At 36.3% G+C, this 20,602-nt stretch overlaps 2 protein-coding genes across 6 annotated transcripts in view; one reads left to right on the top strand and one right to left on the bottom strand.

The window, feature by feature from the left end:
• SBF2 (SET binding factor 2) overlaps positions 1-20,602 on the bottom strand; it is a 479,282-nt gene that overhangs the window by 425,728 nt on the left and 32,952 nt on the right. The window lies entirely within an intron of this gene.
• On the top strand, positions 11,377-11,849 carry LOC109271125 (10 kDa heat shock protein, mitochondrial-like). Its single transcript, XM_019456282.2, is given in 2 exon segments — positions 11,377-11,600; positions 11,603-11,849. Coding segments are annotated over 2 exon segments (306 nt in total). The 5' UTR covers positions 11,377-11,425; the 3' UTR covers positions 11,734-11,849.

Here is a 20,602-nt window from a genome sequence, read left to right as displayed (position 1 = left end):
TCTTTCTGTACTTTGGCTATTGTTGACAGCATTGCTATAAACATTGGGGTGCATGTGCCCCTTCAAAACAGCATACCTGTTTCCCCTGGATAAATACTTAGTAGTACAATTGCTGGGTTGTAGAGTAGTTCCATTTTTAAGTTTTTGAGGAACCTCCATACTGTTTTCCAGAGTGGCTGTACCAGTTTGCATTCCCACCAGCAGTGCAAGAGGGTTCCTCTTTCTCCACATCCTCGCCAACATCTGTCATTACCTGAGTTGTTAATTTTAGCCATTTGACTGCTGTGAGGTGCCATCTCATTGTGGTTTTGACTTGTATTTCCCTGATGATGAGTGATGTTGAGAATTTTTTCATGTGTCTGTTGGCTATCTGGATGTCTTCTTTAGAAAAGTGCCTATTCATGTCTTTTGCCCATTTCTTCACTGGATTATGATCTTCTCCCATTCCATTGGTTGCTTTTTAGTTTTGCTGATTGTTTCCTTCACCATGCAGAAGTTTTTTATCTTGATGAGGTCCCAAGAGTTCATTTTTGCCTTTGTTTCCCTTGACTCCAGAGACATGTTGAGTAGGAAGTTGCTGCGACCAAGGTCAAAGAGGTTTTTGCCTGCTTTCTCCTTGACGATTTTGATGGCTTCCTGTCTTATGCTTAAATATTTCATCCATTTTGAGTTTATTTTTGTGTATGGTGTAAGAAACTGGCCCAGGTTCATTCTTCTGCATGTTGCTGTCCAGTTTTCCTAACACCATTTGCTGAAGAGACTGTCTTTATTCCATTGGATATTCTTTCCTGCTTTGTCAAAGACTAGTTGGCCATATGTTTGTGGGTCCATTTCGGGGTTCTCTATTCTGTTCCACTGATCTGAGTGTCTGTTTTTGTGCCAATACCATACTGTCTTGATGATTATAGCTTTATAACACATTTTGAAGTCTGGAATTTTGATGCCTCCAGCTTTGGTTTTCTTTTTCAGGATTGCTTTGACTATTTGAGGTCTTTTGTGGTTCCATACAAATTTTAGGATTGTTTGTTCTACCTCTGTGAAGAATGCTGTTGTTATTTTGATTGGAATTGCATTGAATATGTATGATTGCTTTGGGTAGTATCAACATTTTAACGATATTTGTTCTTCCAATCCATGAGCCTGGATTATATTTCTATTTTTTTGTATCTTCAATTTCTTTCATAAACTTTCTATAGTTTTCAGTGTACAGATTTTACACCTCTTTGGTTAGGTTTATTCCTAGGTATTTTATTGGTTTTGATGCAATTGTAAATAGGATCAACTCCTTGATTTCTCTTTTTGCTGCTTCATTATTGGTGTATAAAAATGCAACCGATTTCTGTGCATTGATTTTATACTGCAACTTTGCTGAATTCATGGATCAGTTCTAGCAGTTTTCTGGTAGAATCTTTTGGGGTTTCCACACAGAGTATCATGTCATCTGTGAAGAGTGAAAGTTTGACTTCCTCCCGGCCAATGTGGATGCTTTTTATTTCTTTGTGTTGTCTGACTGCTGAGGCTAGGACTTCCAGTGCTATGATGAATTAACAGTGGTGACAGTGGACATCCTTGTTGTGTGGTATTTCTAACTTTTTGAAAGACCTCCATACTTTTTCTCAAATGTTAGCACCCACCAACAGTGCACAACGATTCCCTTTTCTCCATATCTTCAACATCTGTTATTTCTTGTCCTTTTGATACCAGCCATTCTGACTGGTATGAGGTGATATTTCATTGTGGTTTTGATTTGCATTTCCCTGATGATTAATGATATTGAGCATCTTTTCATGTGTCTGTTGATAATCTGTATGTCTTCTTTTTAAAAAAATGTCTATTGAGGTCCTCTGCCCATTTTTTAATTGGATTTTTTGTTTTTTTGGTGTTGAGTTGTATAAATTTTTGTGTATTTTTTTGATACTAAACTTTATTGGATATATTATTTGCAAATATCTCCCTCCATTCACTACCTTGCCTTTTTGTTTTGTTGATAGTTTCCTTTGCTATACAAAAGCTTTTTATTTTGGTGTAATCCAATAGTGTATTGTCACTTTTGTTTGTCTTGCCTGAGGAGACAGATCCATAAATATGTTGCTAAGGCCAATGTCCAAAAGAATATTGCTTATGTTTTCTTTTTGGAGTTTTATAGTTTCAGGTCTCACATTTAGGTCTTTAATCCATTTTGAGTTTATTTTTATGTAAGGTGTAAGAAAGTGGTCCAGTTTGATTCTTTTGCGTGTAGCTGCCCAGTTTTCCCAATGCCATTTATCGAAGAGACTATCTTTTCCCCATTGTATAGTCTTACCTCATTTATCATAGATTAATTTACCATACATGTATGGGTTTACTTCTGAGCTCTCTATCCTGTTCCAATGATCTATGTTTCTATTTTTGCACCAGTACCATACTGTTTTAATTACTACAGCTTTGTAGTATAACTTGAAATCTGGAATGATACCTCCAGTTTTGTTCTTCATTCTCAAGACTGTTTTGTATATTTGATGTCTTTCATAGTTCCATGCAAATTTTAGTATTATTTGTTCTCATTATGTGAAAAATGCTATTGGCATTTTGATAGGGATTGCACTGAATCTGTAGGTTGCTTTGGGTAGTATAAGTATTTTAAGAATATTATCTGAACCCAAGAAGATGGTATATCTTTCTATTACTTTGTGTTATCTTCAATTTTGTTCATCAATGTCTTACAGGTTTCAGAGTATAGGTCTTTCACCTCCTTAATTAAATATATTCTTATGTATTTTACTATTTATGGTGCAACTGTAAGTGGGAGTGTTTTAATTTCTCTTTCATTATTTATTAGTGTATAGAGATGCAACAAATATCTTGTATTAATCTTGTATCCACAACTTTACTTAATTCATTTATCAGTTCTAATAGTTTTTTCATGAAGTCTTTAGGGTTTTCTACATTAAGTATCATGTCATCTGCAAATAATGAGTTTTACTTCTTCCTTACCAGTCTGGATGTGTTTTCTTTCTTTTTCTTGTCTAATTGCTGCAGTTACGACTTCCAGTACTAGGCTGAATAAAAGTGGTGAGAGGTCATCCTTGTCTTGTCCCTGATCTTAGACTAGAAGCTTTCAGTTTTTCACCCTTGAGATGTTCCCTCTAAAACCCACTTTGTTGTAAGCTGTTATCATGAACAAATACTGTATTTTGTCAAATGCTTTTTCTGCATCTATTGAAATAAGCGTATGGTTTTTCCTCTTGTTAATGTGAAATATTGGATTAATTTGTGAATACTGAACCACCCACTGTACCTCTGGAATAAATTCCACTTGATCATGAATGAATTTTTATTTTTTTTATTTATTTATTTTTTTTTTAATATTTTTTTAACGTTTATTTATTTTTGAGACAGAGAGAGACAGAGGATGAACAGGGGAGGAGCAGAGAGAGAGGGAGACACAGAATCTGAAACAGGCTCCAGGCTCTGAGCTGTCAGCACAGAGCCCGACACGGGGCTCGAACTCACGGACCATGAGATCGTGACCTGAGCCGAAGTCGGACGATTAACCGACCAAGCCACCCAGGCGCCCCATGAATGAATTTTTAAATGTATCCATGAATTTGGTTTGTTAATAATTTTTTGAGGATTTTTGCATCTGTGTTCATCAGAAATATTGGCCTCTCTTTTTTTGTAGTTTCTTTGACCAGTTTTGCTATTAGGGTAATGCTGGCCTCATAGAATGAATTGGGAAGTTTTCCTTTCTCTTCTATTTTTTGGAACACGTTGAGGAGAACAGGTATTAAGTCATCTTTAAATGTTTGGTAGAGTTTGCCTGTAAAGCAATCTGATCCTGGACTTTCCTCTGTTGGAAGTTCTTTTATTACTGATTCAATTTCATTACTAGTAATCAATCTGTTCAGATTTTCTCCCTCTTCCTGATTCCGTTTTAGAAGATTGTATGCTAGGAATTTATCCATTTATTCTAGGTTGTCCAATTTGTTGACACATAACTTTTCATAATACTCTCATAATTCTTTGTATTTCTGTGGTGTCAATTGTCATTTCTCCACCTTCAATTCTGATTTTATTTATCTTTTTTTCTTCATGAGTCTGACCAAAGGTTTACCAACTTGTCTCAAAGACAAGATTGGTGTCATTGAGCTTTTCTTTTTATTTATTTATCTATCTATTTATTTATTTATTTCCACTCTAATCTTTATTATTTCCTTCCCTCTACTATTTTTGAGCTCTGTTTGTTCTTTTTTCTAGCTCCTTTAGGTTGTTAGAGATTTTTTCTTTTTCTTGAGGTAGGCCTATATCACTATAAACACATTTTAGAACTGCTTTTGCTGCATCCCAAAGATTTTGAACCATTTGTTTTCATTTTCATTTGTCTCCATGTATTTTTAATTTCCTCTTTGACTTCTTTGTTGACCCATTTGCTGTTTAGCAGCATATTATTTGACCTATACATGTTTTTTTACGATTTTCTTTTAATTGATTTCTAATTTCATGCTATTGTTGTCAAAAAGATGCCTGACATAATTTCAATCTTCTTAAATTTACTGAGATTTGTTTTGTGGCCTAACATGTGATCTATCCTGAAGAATGTTGCACATGCACTTGAAAAGAATGTGTATTTTGCTGTTTGGACATAGAATGTTCTGTATATATAGATATGTTAGGTCTATTGGTCAAATGTGTCATTCAAAGCCACTGTTTTCATTAATTTTCTGTCTGGATGATCTATCCATTGATGTAAGTGAGGTGTTAAGCTCCCCTTCTATCACTGTATTACTGTCAATTTCTTCCCTTATGCCTATTTAATACTGCTTTATGAATTCAGGTGCTCCTATGTTGAGTGCATAGATATTTACAATTACTATATCCTCTTGTTTGATTGGTCCTTTTATCATTATGTAGTGTCTTTGTCTCTTGCTACAGTCTTTGTTTTAAAGTCTATTTTGTCTGACTACCCATCATCAGGGAAATATAAATCAAAACCACAATGAGATATCACCTCACACCTGTCAGAATGACTAAAATTAACAACTCAGGAAACAACAGATGTTGGTGAGGATACAGAGAAAAGGGAACACTTTTGCACTGTTGGTAGGAATGCAAACTGGTGCCGCCACTCTGGAAAATATGAAGGTTCCTCAAAAAATTAAAAGCAGAATGGCCCTACGACCCAGCCATTGCACTTTTAGGTATTTATCCAAATGATACAAAAATGCTGATTCGAAGGGGAACGTGCACCCCAATGTTTATAGCAGCACTATTGACAACAGCCAAAGTATGGAAAGAGCCCAAATGTCCACTGACTGATGAATGGATAAAGAAGATGTGGGGTGTGTATACACACACACACACACACACACACACACTGAATATTACCTGGCAATCAAAAAAAGAAATCTTGCCATTTGCAACAATGTAGATGAAACTAGAGTGTATTATACTAAACAAAGTCAGTGAAAGAAACACAAATAATATGGTTTCACTCATATGTGGAATTTAAGAAACAAAACAGATGAGCATAGAGGGAGGGAAGGAAAAATAAGATAAAAACAGAGAGGGAGGCAAACCATAAGAGGCTCTTAAATCAGAACAAACTGAAAGTTGCTGGAGGGGAGTTGGGGGGGGGGGATGGGCTAAGTGAGTGACAGGAATTAAGTTGGGATGAGCACTGGGTGTTTTATGTAAGTGATAAATCACTAAATTCCACTCCTGAAACAATTACTACACTATACATTAACTGGGATTTAAATTAAAACCAAATAAATAAGGGGGTTCAGTGGGTTCAGCATCTGACAGTTCATGAGTTCAAGCTCTGCATCAGGCTATCTGCTGTCAGCATGGAGTCTGCTTCAGATCCTCTGTCCCTCTCTCTGCACCTCTCCCACTCAAGCTCTCCCCTCTCAAAAACAAACATTTAAAAGGAAGGCAGGAAGGCAGGAAGGCAGGAAGGCAGGAAGGCAGGAAGGCAGGAAGGCAGGAAGGCAGGAAGGCAGGAAGGCAGGAAGGCAGGAAGGCAGGAAGGCAGGAAGGCAGGAAGGCAGGAAGGCAGGAAGGCAGGAAGCCTATTTTGTCTGATAAGCACTGCTACCCTGGCCTTTTCCCCCCCCCCACTTCCATTTGCATGGTATATGTTTTTCCATCCCTTTACTTTCATTCTGTATGTATCTTTCAGTCTGAAATTAGTCTCTTGTAGGCAACATCTAGATGGGTCTTGTTTTTTTATCCATTTTGTCACCCTATGTCTTTTGAGTGTAACACTAATCCATTTACATTTAAAGTAATTATTTATAGGTATGTACTTACTACCATTTTATTAGTTGTTCTTTGGTTGTTTTTGTAGTTCTTCCGTATTCCTTTCTTCTTCTCTTGCTCTCTCACCTTGTGGTTTTATGGCTTTCTCTAGTGTTATGCTTGGATTCCATTTTCTCTCTCTCTCTCTCTCTTTTTTTTTAATTAAACTCTCCCCAAAGTAGGGCTTGAACTTGTGACTCCAAACTCACAACCCTGAGATCAAGAGTCATGCTCCACTAACTAAGCCAGCCAAGCGCCCTTCCATTCTCTTTATTTTTTGTGTATGCATTACAAGTTTTTGATTTTGGTTACCACTTGATTAGTATATAACATCTTAAGTGCACAGTGGTCTCTATTTAGTTGACTGTCACTTACATTTGAACACATCCTAAAAGCACTAAATTATTACTCTCTTCTCCAATGTTTTATGTAGATGATGTCATATTTTACATCTTTTTATTTTGTGTATCCCTTGGGTAATTTTTGTGGACATAACTGATTTTACTACTTTTGTGTTTTAACCATCATACTGGCTTTATAAGTAATTAATTTACTACCTTTAATACAATTGCTTTTACCTGTGACATTTTTTCCTTTTGTAATTTTCTTCCTTCTTATGGCCTTTTCTTTACACTTAAAGAATTCCCTTTAACATTTCCTGAAAGGCTGATTTAGTGATGATAAATTTCTTTAACTTTTGTTTGGGAAATTCTTTATCTCTCCTTCTATTCTGAAGGATAATCTTGCTGAGCAGAGTGTTCTTGCTTGTAGGTTTTTTCCCTTTCAGCACTCTGAATATATCATGCCACTCCCTTCTGGCCTGAAAAGTTTCTGCTGAAAAATCAACTGGCAGACTTATGCAGTTTCTCTTGTATCATCCTGTAATCATCTCAGTACTTAAAATTGAATTAAGGTGATACAGAATCACTAGTGTCTCTAGTCGCCTGCTAGAAGCAACCATAAATGTTTACACTTAAACCTCAAGTTATCTCTATAACTCTTCTATTCATAACATCCAATATAAATCAAATATGACTAGGCATAAAAGGAAAGAGTTTTTAGTTGTTTTTTTGATGTTTATTTTTTATTTTTGAGAGAGAGAGAGAGACAGTGCGAGCAGGGAGCGGGGAAAGGGCAAAGAGACAAGGAGACAGAATCCGAAGCAGACTCTAGGCTCTGAACTGTCAAAACAGAGACCGATGTGGGGCTCAGACTCACAAACCGTGAGATTATGACCTAAGCCGAAGTCAGATGCTTAACCAATTGAGCCACCCAGGCTCAGAAAGATCTGAGAAAGATCCAGAAAGATCTTTTTTTAAAGCAACAATAGATTCCCTGACAGGGATCCAGAAAATACAGTTATCAGAAACAGACTAAAAAATATCCATGCCTTATGTCCATGCATAGACCTATATAAGAATGTTCCTTAGCACCTTTATTTATTGTAATAGCCAAAAACCAGAAACAACCGAAATGTCCTTCAATAGATAAATGGATCAACAAACTTAGATATATACATACAACAGGATACTACTCAGCAATAAAAAGAAACTATTTAATACACACAGCCACATGGATGAATCTCAAAATAATTATTCAAAGTGAAAGAAGTTCCCCAAAAAGTACATACTGTACATTTCCAAAAATACAAGTAATTTGTAGCAACAGAAAGCAGATCAGTGGTTACTTAGGGACAGGGAATAGCAGGGGTGAAAGCAATAGGAGGCAAGAATTATAAAGACACATGAAGAAACTTACAGGAGTAATGATTATGATTATGTTGATTGTGGTGATGATCATACATATCAAAACTCATCACACTGCACATTTTAAAGATGTGCAGTTTATTTTACATCAATTGTATCTCAATAAACCTGAAAAAAAACATGCTAAATGTGTTCAAGGAAATAAAAGGCATAAGTGACAAAATCATCAAAGAACCAAATAAATAATCTAATATTGGAGCATACAATTAACCAAAATTAAGAATTCCATGGGTGGGATTAACAGCAGCTCAGAATATAGATCAAAAGAAAATATGCAGAATAAAACACAAAGAGACAAAAGGATAAAATATAACAAAAACAAAAGGAAGGGTGCAAGAGACAGAGGAGGGTATAGTGGGAAAATCAAAAATTCCAAAAGGAGGAAGAAAATGGGACAGAAGAACATGCAAAGTGATAATGGCTTAAAATTCTTAAAAAATGATTTTAATCATCATGATAGAGATACAAGAAGCCCAATGAAATTCAAGCAAATAAGTACAAAGAAAATCATACTACGTTCAAAGACAAAAACAAAGGGAAAAAATGCTTAAAGCAACTAGAGGAAGGAAACAGATTACCTTCATGGAAAAAACATTAGACTGTCTGCTACCTTCAATAAAAATAATAGAAACCAAAACACAACAGAAACACATCCTCAAACTGCTGAATGATAATAACTAATAGAATTCTATTCCCTGAAAAAATATCTTTCAAGCATAGTGTGAAATAAACACTTTCAAACAAGAACAGAGCATTCTTAGAATTCCCACAAAGAGGGGCGCCTGGGTGGCTCAGTTGGTTAAGCATCCAACTTCAGTTCAGGTCATGATCTCACACTCCGTGAGTTCGAGCCCCGTGTCGGGCTCTGTGCAGACCGCTAGGAGCCTGGAGCCTGCTTCAGATTCTGTGTCTCCCTCTCTCTCTGCCCCTCCGCTGCTCATGCTCTGTCTCTGTCTCAAAAATAAATAAAAACATAAAAAAAAAAAAAAAAATTCCCACAAAGAAAACTCAGTATAATTATTTTGAGACTCTTTTATGTGATTGTGTATAACAATAGTTTGTTCCTTTTGGGGGCAACTAAGAGGCTCAGTTGCTTAAGCATCCAACTTCAGCTCAGGTCATGATCTCATGGTTCTTGGGTTTGAGCGCTGCTTCGGGCTCTCTACTGTCAGCACAGAGCCCACTTCAGATCCTCAGTCTCCCTCTCTTTCTCCCCCTCCCCTACTCATGCATGCATGCATTCTCTCTCTCTCTCTCTCAATAATAAACATTAAGGGGCACCTGGGTGGCTCAGTCGGTTAAGCGTCCGACTTCGGCTCAGGTCATGATCTCGCGGTTCGTGAGTTCAAGCCCCGCGTCGGGCTCTGTGCTGACAGCTCAGAGCCTGGAGCCTGTTTCGGATTCTGTGTCTCCCTCTCTCTCTCTCTGACCCTCCCCCGTTCATGCTCTCTATCTCAAAAATAAATAAACGTTAAAAAAAAAATTTAAAAAAAAATAATAAACATTAAAAACAAATAGAAGTTAAAAAATAAAATAAAATAAAATAAAATAAAATAAAATAAAATAAAATAAAATAAAATAAAATAAAATAAAATGTTTGTGGGGCACCTGGGTGGCTCAGTTGGTTAAGTGTCTGACTTTTAATTTCGGCTCATCACTAGGTCATGATCTCATGTTTCATGAGATCAAGCCCGACACTGGGCTCTGTGCTGACAGTGCAGAGCCTGTTTGGGATTCTCTCTCTCGCTCTCTCTCTCTCTCTGCTCCTCCCCCACTCGTTCTCACCCCCTCCCCCCCCGAAAGTAAAGTTTTGAAAAAAATTTTTAATAAAAATAATAAAAATAGTTTGTTCCTTTTTATTGCTGAGTAGTATTCGACTGTATACATGGATATACCTCAATTTGTTTATACATTCATCTGATTAAAGACATTTGGCTTGCTCCTACTTTGGCACTATTACAAGTAAAGTTTGCTTCAAGCAGAAGAAAATTTATGCCAGATGAAGTCTTTCGAGAAGCAGGAAGGGGGGGAAAAAAAGGAGTAACAGAAAGAATAAATTGTAAGTAAACCTAAATGAATACTGACTGTTCTATATGGCTTAAATCTTTTTTTAATCTTTTAAAATTTTATTTTATTTTGGAGTGGGGAGGGAAGGGGGTAGAGGGAGAGAGAGAAAGAATCTAAAGCATTCCCCAAGCTCAGAGCAGAGCCTGATGCAGGGCTCAATCCCACAACCCTGGGACTGTGACCTGAGCCAAAATCAAGAGTCAGATACTCAACCGACTGAGCCACCCAGGCACCCCTACAGGATTTAAATTTTAAACAAAACTAAACTATAGTAGCAGCATACAAGTCAGGAGGGATAAATGGTGTTAAAGTATTCCAAGGTCTTTGCACTAGCAGGAAGAAGATAAAAGTATATTACTAACATTTTATAACTTGGAGAACATTCAGTAGTAATCATAAAGAAATGTGAGACATTTCATTCTTAAATTCAATAAACACTTATTGAATGCCTGTTATCTCCCAGGCACAAAACTATGTGTACTATGTATGTATAGTGGTAAACAGAATAAACTACAAATAACTCAAAGTCTATCAATAGTAGAATGGATAAATGCATTGTGGTTTGTTCATAAACTGGAATACTACACAACAATAAAAAACCACAACTGCATACAACATAGATGAACCTCAAAATATAATGTTGAGTGACAGAAGAAACAAAAGAATATTTACCATATTCATATTTACTATATTCATATTCATATGAAGTACAAACACAGGCTAGAGTAATCTATGGAATTAGAAATCAGAACAGTGTATCTCTGGAGAGGAGGAAGGGTTAATGATTGGAAAAGAGCATAATTAGGGCTTCTAGGGTACTAATAATGGTCTAATTCTTAAATTGAGTGGTGTTTATATGAGTATATTTATTTTGAAGATTATTTACTGAGCTGTGCAGTTTGCATACTCTCGTGCATACATGCTGTAATTTAATAAATGCTTTTTAAAAGATGGTGCAGTCTCCATTTACCAACATGGAAAACTTTGGAACATATTCTGAGGAAATTAACTTCTGAGAAAAAGAAGAAACTACTGAATAGCAGTTTCATCCCTTTTTTATAAAAAATATGCTGCATACATATATACATTATGCTCAAAAGAATTCTGGGAGGGTGCACAAGAAAATATCAGTAATAGTTATACCTGAGTGGCATAAATATGGGTGGTGTGTTTCTTCCCATACAAGTCTGTCTTTTAAATTTACAATAAACATGGAGCTTTTCCCACGTTCACGTGGCCCGGGGGTCGGACTGTGGGTCTCACTGCAGCCGCGGCAACTCCAGAGCAGAGTAGGAACTGCAGCGGCCAGAGTCATGGCAGGACAAGCGTTTATGAAGTTTCTTCCCCTCTTTGACAGAGTTTTAGTTGAAAGGAGTGCAGCTGAAACTGTAACCAAAGGAGGCATTATGCTTCCAGAAAAATCTCAAGGAAAAGTTTTGCAAGCAACAGTAGTAGCTGTTGGATCAGGCTCTAGAGGAAAGGGTGGAGAGATCAACCAGTCAGTGTGAAAGCTGGAGATAAAGTTCTTCTCCCAGAATACGGAGGCACCAAAGTAGTTCTAGATGACAAGGATTATTTCTTATTTAGAGATGGTGACATTCTTGGAAGGTATGTAGACTGAAATAAATCATTATTGAAATGGCATGAAGTGAAGCTGACCATTCCAGTGAAGTTGTGAAATCTTTCATCATGTAAATAATTCTCATGTCTCTCTTTTATAATAAACTAATGGTATCCCCAAAAAATTTTAATAAATTTACAATAAACATGGAAATCTTACATAATAAATATATTTGATAAGTAACTATAAAAGAACAATAGCCCTTTTATCCTCTTTATTATAAAAATAATTCTCCTTCAGGGTGCCAGGGTGGCTCAGTCAGTTAAGCGTCTGACTCTTGATTTCAGCTCAGGTCATGATCTTGTGGTTTGTAGGTTCAAGCCCTGAATTGGGCTTTGTGCTGACAGTACAGAGTCTGCTTGGAATTCTCTCTCTCTCCCTCTCTCTCTGCCCCTCTCTGCTCTCACTCCCGCTCTCAAAATAAATACATTTTAAAAATTACAAAAAAATAAAATAAAAATAATTCTCCTTCAAACCGATGATTGCCAGAGGAAAAGCAGGTGGGGTTATGGGCAAAATGAGTGAAGAGGAGAAAGAGGTAGAGGCTTCCAGTAATGGAATTAACAGGTCATGAAAATAAAAGGTACGGTTTAGGGAATATACTCACTTGGACTGTAATAGCATTGTATGGTGACAGATGGTAGCTACACTTGTGGTGGGCACAGCATAACTATAAACGTGTTGAATCACTACATTGTACATCTGAAACTAATGTAACATTGTATGTCAACTATATTCAAATAAAAATAAAAATAGAGATAATTCTCCTTTAAATAAAAGATCAAAGCCAAATGGGAACAGAAATGCTCTGCTTTCTCTGACAATTTACTAACATAACACTACAGTCCAAACAGCAGGACTATTCTTTCTGTCTTTGTTGTTATTGCTATTAAAATAATTTTAAAAGCTTTTTATGGACTTAAGCATTTGTCACAAGCTTCATTCCAAGCTTTGGCCTTCTCCACACTATTTTTACACTCTGGTGTCTCTCTTTTATAGCCATCTCTATTTATATGGCTGCCCTTCCCTTTCCTATGTCCTTTCAATATCTTCATTCATCAGCCCTCGCATCTTGGGGCACCTGACTGGCTCATTTGGTAGCCTGCAACTCTTGATCTCAGGGTCGTGACTTTGGGCCCCACATTGGACATGGAGCCTACTTAAAAAAAGAAAAAGGAAAAAAAAAAAAGATGCACTCTCATCTTATTTTACCTTCTTTTCTTCTCACAGGCAATACCCCATGATTTTTTAAGAATGTTTTTTTCTTCAAAGAGCCAGAAACTAGAAGATTAAAATTTCACCAATTCTGCCATATCCAAACATCACATTCAGATGTCTCCTAGCTCTCCTGATCACTAAAAGATATAACTTTTATAGCTAACTATAAAACACTGCAAACTCTTACAATGCAGTTACCCAATATTCAACACTTTATGTGCTTCATTTTGGGGTTTTCCTAACAGTGCTTTGACCAAACGTTTAAACAGTAAAATAAAATGCACAAATATTTACCATAAAAATTCATTATTATTTAATTTTACATGTATTACATAAAATTTATAAAATGAGAAAAAAATGCACATGTCATTCTACCACTCTAATAAAACTTATTTTGGTGTACTTCCTCATTTCATCTATTTTCATTTGTTTTTTGTTTCAGAACTGTAATTACTTTGCATGCATGATTTTGGTATTTGGCTTTTTACCCCCAACTATACCATAATCATCTCTCCATGTTTCTATATGGCCCTACTATACATCATTTTTCATTATAATTGTTCCACTGTTGCTAAACATCATGGTGGTCTCCACTACTTGGCTACTATAAATAATGCTACAACAAACATCATTAGATACTAAGTTTTGCATATTTTGTACCATACTCTTAGGTTAGATTCAAAGTCTTCCTTAAGGTATCATGAAAAGGTAGTACTTGAATTAAAGGATAGAAGATTTTTGAATAGAGAGGAGAAAGACAGAACAAAGGCCCTGTGGGAAATACAGAATGGTTCAGTTTGGCTGATGTATTATATATCATCTATAAAGGAAAACAATAACAATAAAAATTGGAAATGTGTTCAAGAAAGATAATGAAAGAATTTTATTAAGTAGACAACAGAGTGGGGGATGCCTGGCTGGCTCAGCCAATAAAGCATGCTACTCTTGATCTTAAGGTTGTGAGTTTGAGCCCCATGTTGAATATAGAGATTAAAATCTTAAAAAAAAAAAAAAAAAAAAAGTTGACAATGGAGAGTAACTAAAGTGTTTTTCTTTTTAAAATAATATACAGGTTAATGCAACTGATATGTATTTCACAAAATTAATAAAAATCTTAAGTGATTCTGAATGTGTAAGTAGTACTTCCAAATTTTTTATCTGAAGACTCTCTTTTGTTTTTGTTTTTGGTTTTGTTTTAGAGAGAGAGAGAGAGAGCGAGAGAGAGAGAGAGAGAGCGAGAGAGAGAGAGAGAGTGGAGGAGAGGAACAAAAGGAGAAAGAGAGAATTCCAAGCAGGCTCCAAGCCCAGTGTGGAGCCCAACATGGGGCTCAATCCCAAGACCTGGGATCATGACCTACGGGGAAATTGAGTCAGATGCTAAACCAACTGAATCAGCCAGGTGTCCCTAGAGATCTATCTTAAATCATAAAATTATAGGGCTGCCTGGGTGGCTCAGTTGGCTAAGCATCTGATTTTGGCTCAGGACATGATCTCACAGTTTGTGGGTTGGAGCACTGTGTCAGGCTCTGTGCTGACAGCTCAGAGCCTGGAGCCTGCTTTGGATTCTGGGTCTCCCTCACTCTCTCTGCCCTTCCCCTGCTCGTGCTCTGTCTCTCTCTCTCTCTCTCAAAAAATAAACATTTAAAAAAATTTTAATCACAAAATTATAAACCATTCTCTGTATCAGAACTTTCGTTACCCTTCAATCTTTTTCAGAATCCCCTTCTAAAAAGTGAGTTAATTCAAGAGAATGAGAAGACAAGCCACAGACTGGGAAATAAATATCCATAAGCAATATATCTGATAAATGACTGTTACCCAAAATATGCAAAGGCAGCCTGGATGGCTGAGTTGGCTAAGTGTCCAATTCTTGGTTTCAGCTCAGGTCATGATCTCACATGGAAGATGGAGCCCCAGCCTCAGGCTCTGGAATTGAGCTCAGTTCATGGAATCGAGCCCCAGCATCAGGCTCTGAGCTGACAGCGTGGAGCCTGCTTGGGATCCTCTCTCTCCCTCTCTTCCTGCCCCTCCCCTGCTTGTGCTCTCCCCCTCCAAAATAAATAAACTTAAATATATATATATATATGTGTGTGTGTGTATACATATATATAGATATAGATAGATACACAAAGAACTCTTAAAACTCAACAATAAGAAAATGGACAACCCAATAATTTTTAAATGGGCAAAAGACTTGAAGAGATACCTCACCAAAGATGATATGCAGATGCAGCAATAAGCATGTTCAACACCATATTTCATTAGAAAAGTGCAAATTAAAGCAATAAGATACTACTATACATCTATTAGAATGGCCAAAATCCAAAACACTGACAACATCAAATGTAGCTAAGAATATGAAACAAGAACTCTCACTCATTGATGGAGGGAATGCAAAATGGTACAGCCACTTTGGAAAACACTTCGGTAGTTTCTCACAAAACTAAACACAATCTTCCTATACAATCCAGCAACTGTGCTCCATGGAATTTACTCAAAGGAGTTGAAAACGTATGTCCACACAAAAACCTGCACATGGATGTTTAGAGTGGCTTGATTCATAATTGCCAAAATTTGGAAGCAACCAAGATGTCCTTGTAGGTGACTTGATTAATAAACATGCAGACAATGAAATATTATTCATAGCTAAAAAGAAATGAGCTATCAAGCCATGGAGAGACATACAGGGACCCTAAATACATATTACTAAGTGAAAGACACCGATCTGAAAAAGGCCACATATGGCATGATATCAACTATATGACATTCTGGAAAAGGTAGAACTATGGAGACCGTAAAAAGATCATTGTTTGCCAGGGGTTAGGAAAAAAGGGAGAGATGAATACATAGAACACAGAGGATTTTTAGGACAGTGAAACTATTCTATATTTTGTATGGACTTTGAGTGATTATGATGTGTGAATTTAGGTTCATCAACTGTAACAAATGTCCTGCTCTGGTGCAAGATGTTGATAGTGAGGGAGGCTATGCATGTGGGAGTAGAGGGTGTATGGGAACTCTGTACTTTCCCTTTAATTTTGCTATGAACCTAAAACGTCTCTAAAAAATAAAGTTTCTTTTAAAGTAGTTGATATCTCAAAGCACCTATGAGTCCTATATCCAATAAAGCAGTGGTTCATTAATGCTTTATTAAATCCTATCATGATCACAGAATTAGAAACATCAAAATAAGCATGACAGAAGCCTGTCCAAGTTAAGCATCAGGTCTTGATTAGGATTTACATTACAAGAGTGTATTCATTTGTTAAAGCTCAAATTGCATGCTGATGATCTATGCATTTTATGCTATATAAATTTCACTTCAATTTTTTTTAAATTACAAAATAAAAGATAAAATCTAATTTTAAAAATAAAAAGCATCAGGGGCACTTTGGTGGCTCAGACAGTTAAGCATCCAACTTTTGATTTGGGCTCATGTCATGATCTCACAGTAGTGAGATAGAGCACCGCATCGGGCTCCATGCTAACAGTACAGAGCCTGTTTGGAATCCTCTCTTTCACTCTTTCTCCACCCACCCACCCCCAAATGAAATGAAATGAAATGAAATGAAATGAAATGAAATGAAATAAAAGCATCAGAGAAACAGGTCTTTAGAACAGCAGCCATGTGTGTAAAAAAGGAGGAGGTAAGTGGAGAATTTAAATATATAATTACTTCTATATGTACAGAATATCTAAGGAGGGATATGCAAGAAATGGTTGTCCAAAGGGAAACTGTAGCCAGGAGGCAAGAACAGGTCAGTTTTTGGTATCTTTTTAATTCATGACACTTCGTTTTCAATTCAAAACAATTTAAAAATGTACATATATAGTCATGACCAGTTTTAAAATAAAAATCAACCCAAAACTTCTTGTTGATATTGAGCTATCTCAGTTTCAGTGATTAAAGTCTGAATTGATGATTATAACCTTGACACTCAAAAGTGTGGTCCCTCAAACCAGCAGTATTTGCATTACCTGGAACTTGTTAAAACTGCTGTCTTTAGGGTGGTTGTAACAATAGGATAGATAGAGACAGAGACAGAGACAGAGATAGAGATAGAGATAGAGATAGAGATAGAGATAGATATGTCAAAAGTTGTTAACATATATACCTAAAATGTGTGAATTTTATCACATGTAACTCAAACCTTAAAAAGGATATTTTTTTAAGAAAGAAATGCAGTATCTCAGGCCTCAACTCAGACTTACTGAATCACAATCTACATTTGTAACAAATCTCCAGTAAATTCATATGCACATTAAAATTGAGATGCACACTGTTTTGGAGTATTTGTAAACATTAACATAGTTTGACATTGTGGATAACAGTCATTTAAGACTGTTTTTTAATGTCTCTCCAACTGACTATCAACTCCGTAAGAGCAGGGACCACATTCATTTTATGCATTACTGGCACATAATAGGTATTCAATAAATATTTGCCACATGAAAAAAAAAAAGTCTCACATTTATGATTATTGCTACATTTTCTCTTACTATTTTTACCAGAACCCCCTTCTCTTCTGGTTTAATATCTGTCTTAGCCAACAAGTAGAGCTGAGAGCTTACAGAGGAAAGATTCACAGCATATCATTTTTTATGACTATAATGGAAAAGGAAGAAAAACAGAATAAGCCCTAGCCAATAAAGCAGACACATGTACATATTTTTCAGTTGTATTCTTTTTGTCAGAAATGTTATCTTAATCTGAAAACACTTTTTTAAGAGTTGACATCTCATTGTAAAAACACAAACAAAATCTTGCAAAATAATTAACATCCAGGAAATTCTGAAAATTTAAAATGATTTTGCAGAAACCTGACTGGGTATTAGTCAATAAGCAAATAAAATTACTAGAAGTTTTTTTCTGGTGTTTCAGAGGTTTTAAAATAAAGGAGAGTGCTAGCAAAGAAACAATAATTAGCAATGCAACCACAAAGAAAAAGGAAAAAACAAGAGAGGATAAAATGCAAGCTGAAAAGTTGAAAAGCAGGGGGCACCTCGCTGGCTTATCTGTAGAGCATGCAACTCTCAATCTCAGGGGCCTGAGTTCAAGCATCTTGGGGATGGAGCCTACTAAAAAATAAATAAAAGTTAAAAAGCAGCCAGATAAATTTAGCTGAATTAGCTCACCTCAGAACATTAAATCTTATGCCATCACAAGGGATGACAAGAAGCTACCTGATTTATACTTCAAAACCCCCAACAAGCTCTGTAGTTGGCAGTACCAAATACTTCTAGAAGTGAAATGTGAGTAGAACTATTTAAAAGCATAGTTAAGAAACTGGTAGATCCCCAAATAGTCTCTATGTACATGGGTGACTGTCCTTGTTCCATCCCAGCAGAAGAGTGGAGATTTACCATCAGGAAAAGATTTAAAAGACAGAAACTCACCTATGGGAATATTTATTTTATAAAAGTTTACATAGTGAATTCTGCAATCTCAAATATTCCCCTACCTGCCTCACCGAATTCTGGCAACCAAATCTATACTTCCCAGGCAGGAAATGGAAAGATCCTACTCTGGAAAATCTGACAAATAAAAGGTTTAAAAAAAAAAAAAAAACACAGGGCGCTGGGTAGCTCAGTCCGTTGAACATCCAACTTCGGTTCAGGTCATGATCTCGCTCGCAATTTGTGAGTTCGAGCCCCGCGTCAGGCTCTGTGCTGACAGCTCGGAGCCTGGAGGCTGCTTTGGATTCTGTGTCTCCTTCTCCCTCTGCCCCTCCCCAACTTGTGCTCTGTCTCTCTCTATCAAAAATAAATAAAATATTTTTTAAAAATTAAAAAAAAAAACTGGGGAGGTTATCAAACCCAATCCCAGCATGATCACCCAATAGTGAAGCCAATAGTCCAAAACCTCACAATGAGTACAAGATTAGGAGAAAGCTAAGGAAAGCCTCTAACATGGAAGATCAAAGCAAGGGGAGGGGGAGGGAGGGCACAGAGGCTTAGAAGAAAAAGACATATTCAAGAAAACAAAAACATTTTTTCAAATCAGTACTATCTTGGGGTGCCTGGGCGGCTCAGTCAGTTAAGAATCTGCCTCTTGATTTCAGTTCAGATCATGCTATCACAGATCATGGCATGGAGCCCCCACATCAGGCTCTGCACTGATAGAGTCTCTGTCTCCCTCTCTCTCTGCCCCTACCCTGCTCATGCTCTCTCTCTCTCTCAAAAATAAAATAAACATTTAAATAAATAAATAAATAAAGTCAGTAATACCTTTAGAGACATAAGAGAAGATATTGCAACCATTAAAAAAAACCAAGAAGAAAATGTTATGAAAAGGAGTATTCAGCAACAAAAAAAGCTGTTGAAATATTTTTAATGACAGTATAAATGAAAAGGAGATGGAAGAAAAAGGGAAGAAACAGAACAGCAAAAAAGAAAACAAAAACCAAAGAGATGAAAATTGGGGCTCCAAAAAGAGAACAGAAACAGTGGAGAATGGAAGGACTTAAATTCACAAGTTACCAATTTGGAAGAGCTACTGAACATCTATAATAATGAATACAAAAAGACCCACTACAAGACATGAAGTTTTTGGGCATGTGGGTGGCTCAGTCAGTTAAGCGTCCAACCTCAGCTCAGGTCATGATCTCATGGCTTATGAGTTCGAGCCCCGTGTTGGACTCTGTGCTAACAGCTCAGAGTCTGGACCCTACTTCGGATTCTGTGTCTCCCTTTCTCTCTACCTCTCTTCCTCACTCATGCTCTTTCAAAAATAAATGATCATTAAAACAATTTAAAGAAGTGAAGCTTCAAAAAATAGGAATATATATATATAAGATCCCAAAAGTTCTGTGGGAGGCAAAATTGAACACCACACAAAAGACTGGGACGCTTAACTTACTGAGCCACCCAGGCATCCCTAGAATTTCCCATTTCTTAACACAAATCCAGACTACACCTCTATGTTTAGGAATAGAGGCCTGCCATAAGAGACTGGATTATACACCTTTGCAACAAATGTTTTCTGATTCTATAAATTATACATAGAAGCATAAAGAAGGCAAACTGTCAAAAAATATATACTTCTTTTTACAAAGCTTCTTTTTGTTCCTGGCTATGTTCCCAATTCTATGGAGAAACAGAAAATTATAACAAAGAATCTCTAAATTACAGCATCTACCAATACTTAAATATTAATCTATCAATATTAAGAGTACAATGACTACTTTGGGGGTAGTCTTCAATTGTTTTTGCTAAAGGGCACTTTTTCTCATAAGAGGTAAGAAAGACTCCTGACCTAATATTACTAATGGTGAATCATAGTATAATTTAGTTTGGCAAACTTTAAAATCAAGATTCTCAAACAAAAAAAAAGCATTTGGTCTTTTGCCCCACTTATCAGGTTGATTCTGGATAAAAAGCTTAGGAAAGCACTGCATTAAAAGCAAATCTGTTTGTCAAATTCTTAGAGGAAATGGTTATAAATATTTGAAATATAATAAAAAGCAAAAACAAACACACTGTAACAAAAGTAGACAAGTTAATGTCGCACTTATGAAGATATATTACCCCCCCATCATTCCTTTTTCACAAATAAAATAGAATAATGTTGAGTACTATTAGACTTTACTAGTTAAGCTGCACCAATATTTTAATGTTCAGATGGATACTATTTCCTCTCATTTTTCATATC

The sequence above is a fragment of the Panthera pardus genome, unplaced genomic scaffold (genome assembly GCF_024362965.1).
Source record: "Panthera pardus isolate Hobbes unplaced genomic scaffold, ASM2436296v1 HiC_scaffold_12, whole genome shotgun sequence".
NCBI classification, from domain to species: Eukaryota; Metazoa; Chordata; class Mammalia; order Carnivora; family Felidae; genus Panthera; species Panthera pardus.
Note: the sequence above shows the minus strand (reverse complement) of the source record. Positions and strands in the feature narration are given on the sequence as shown.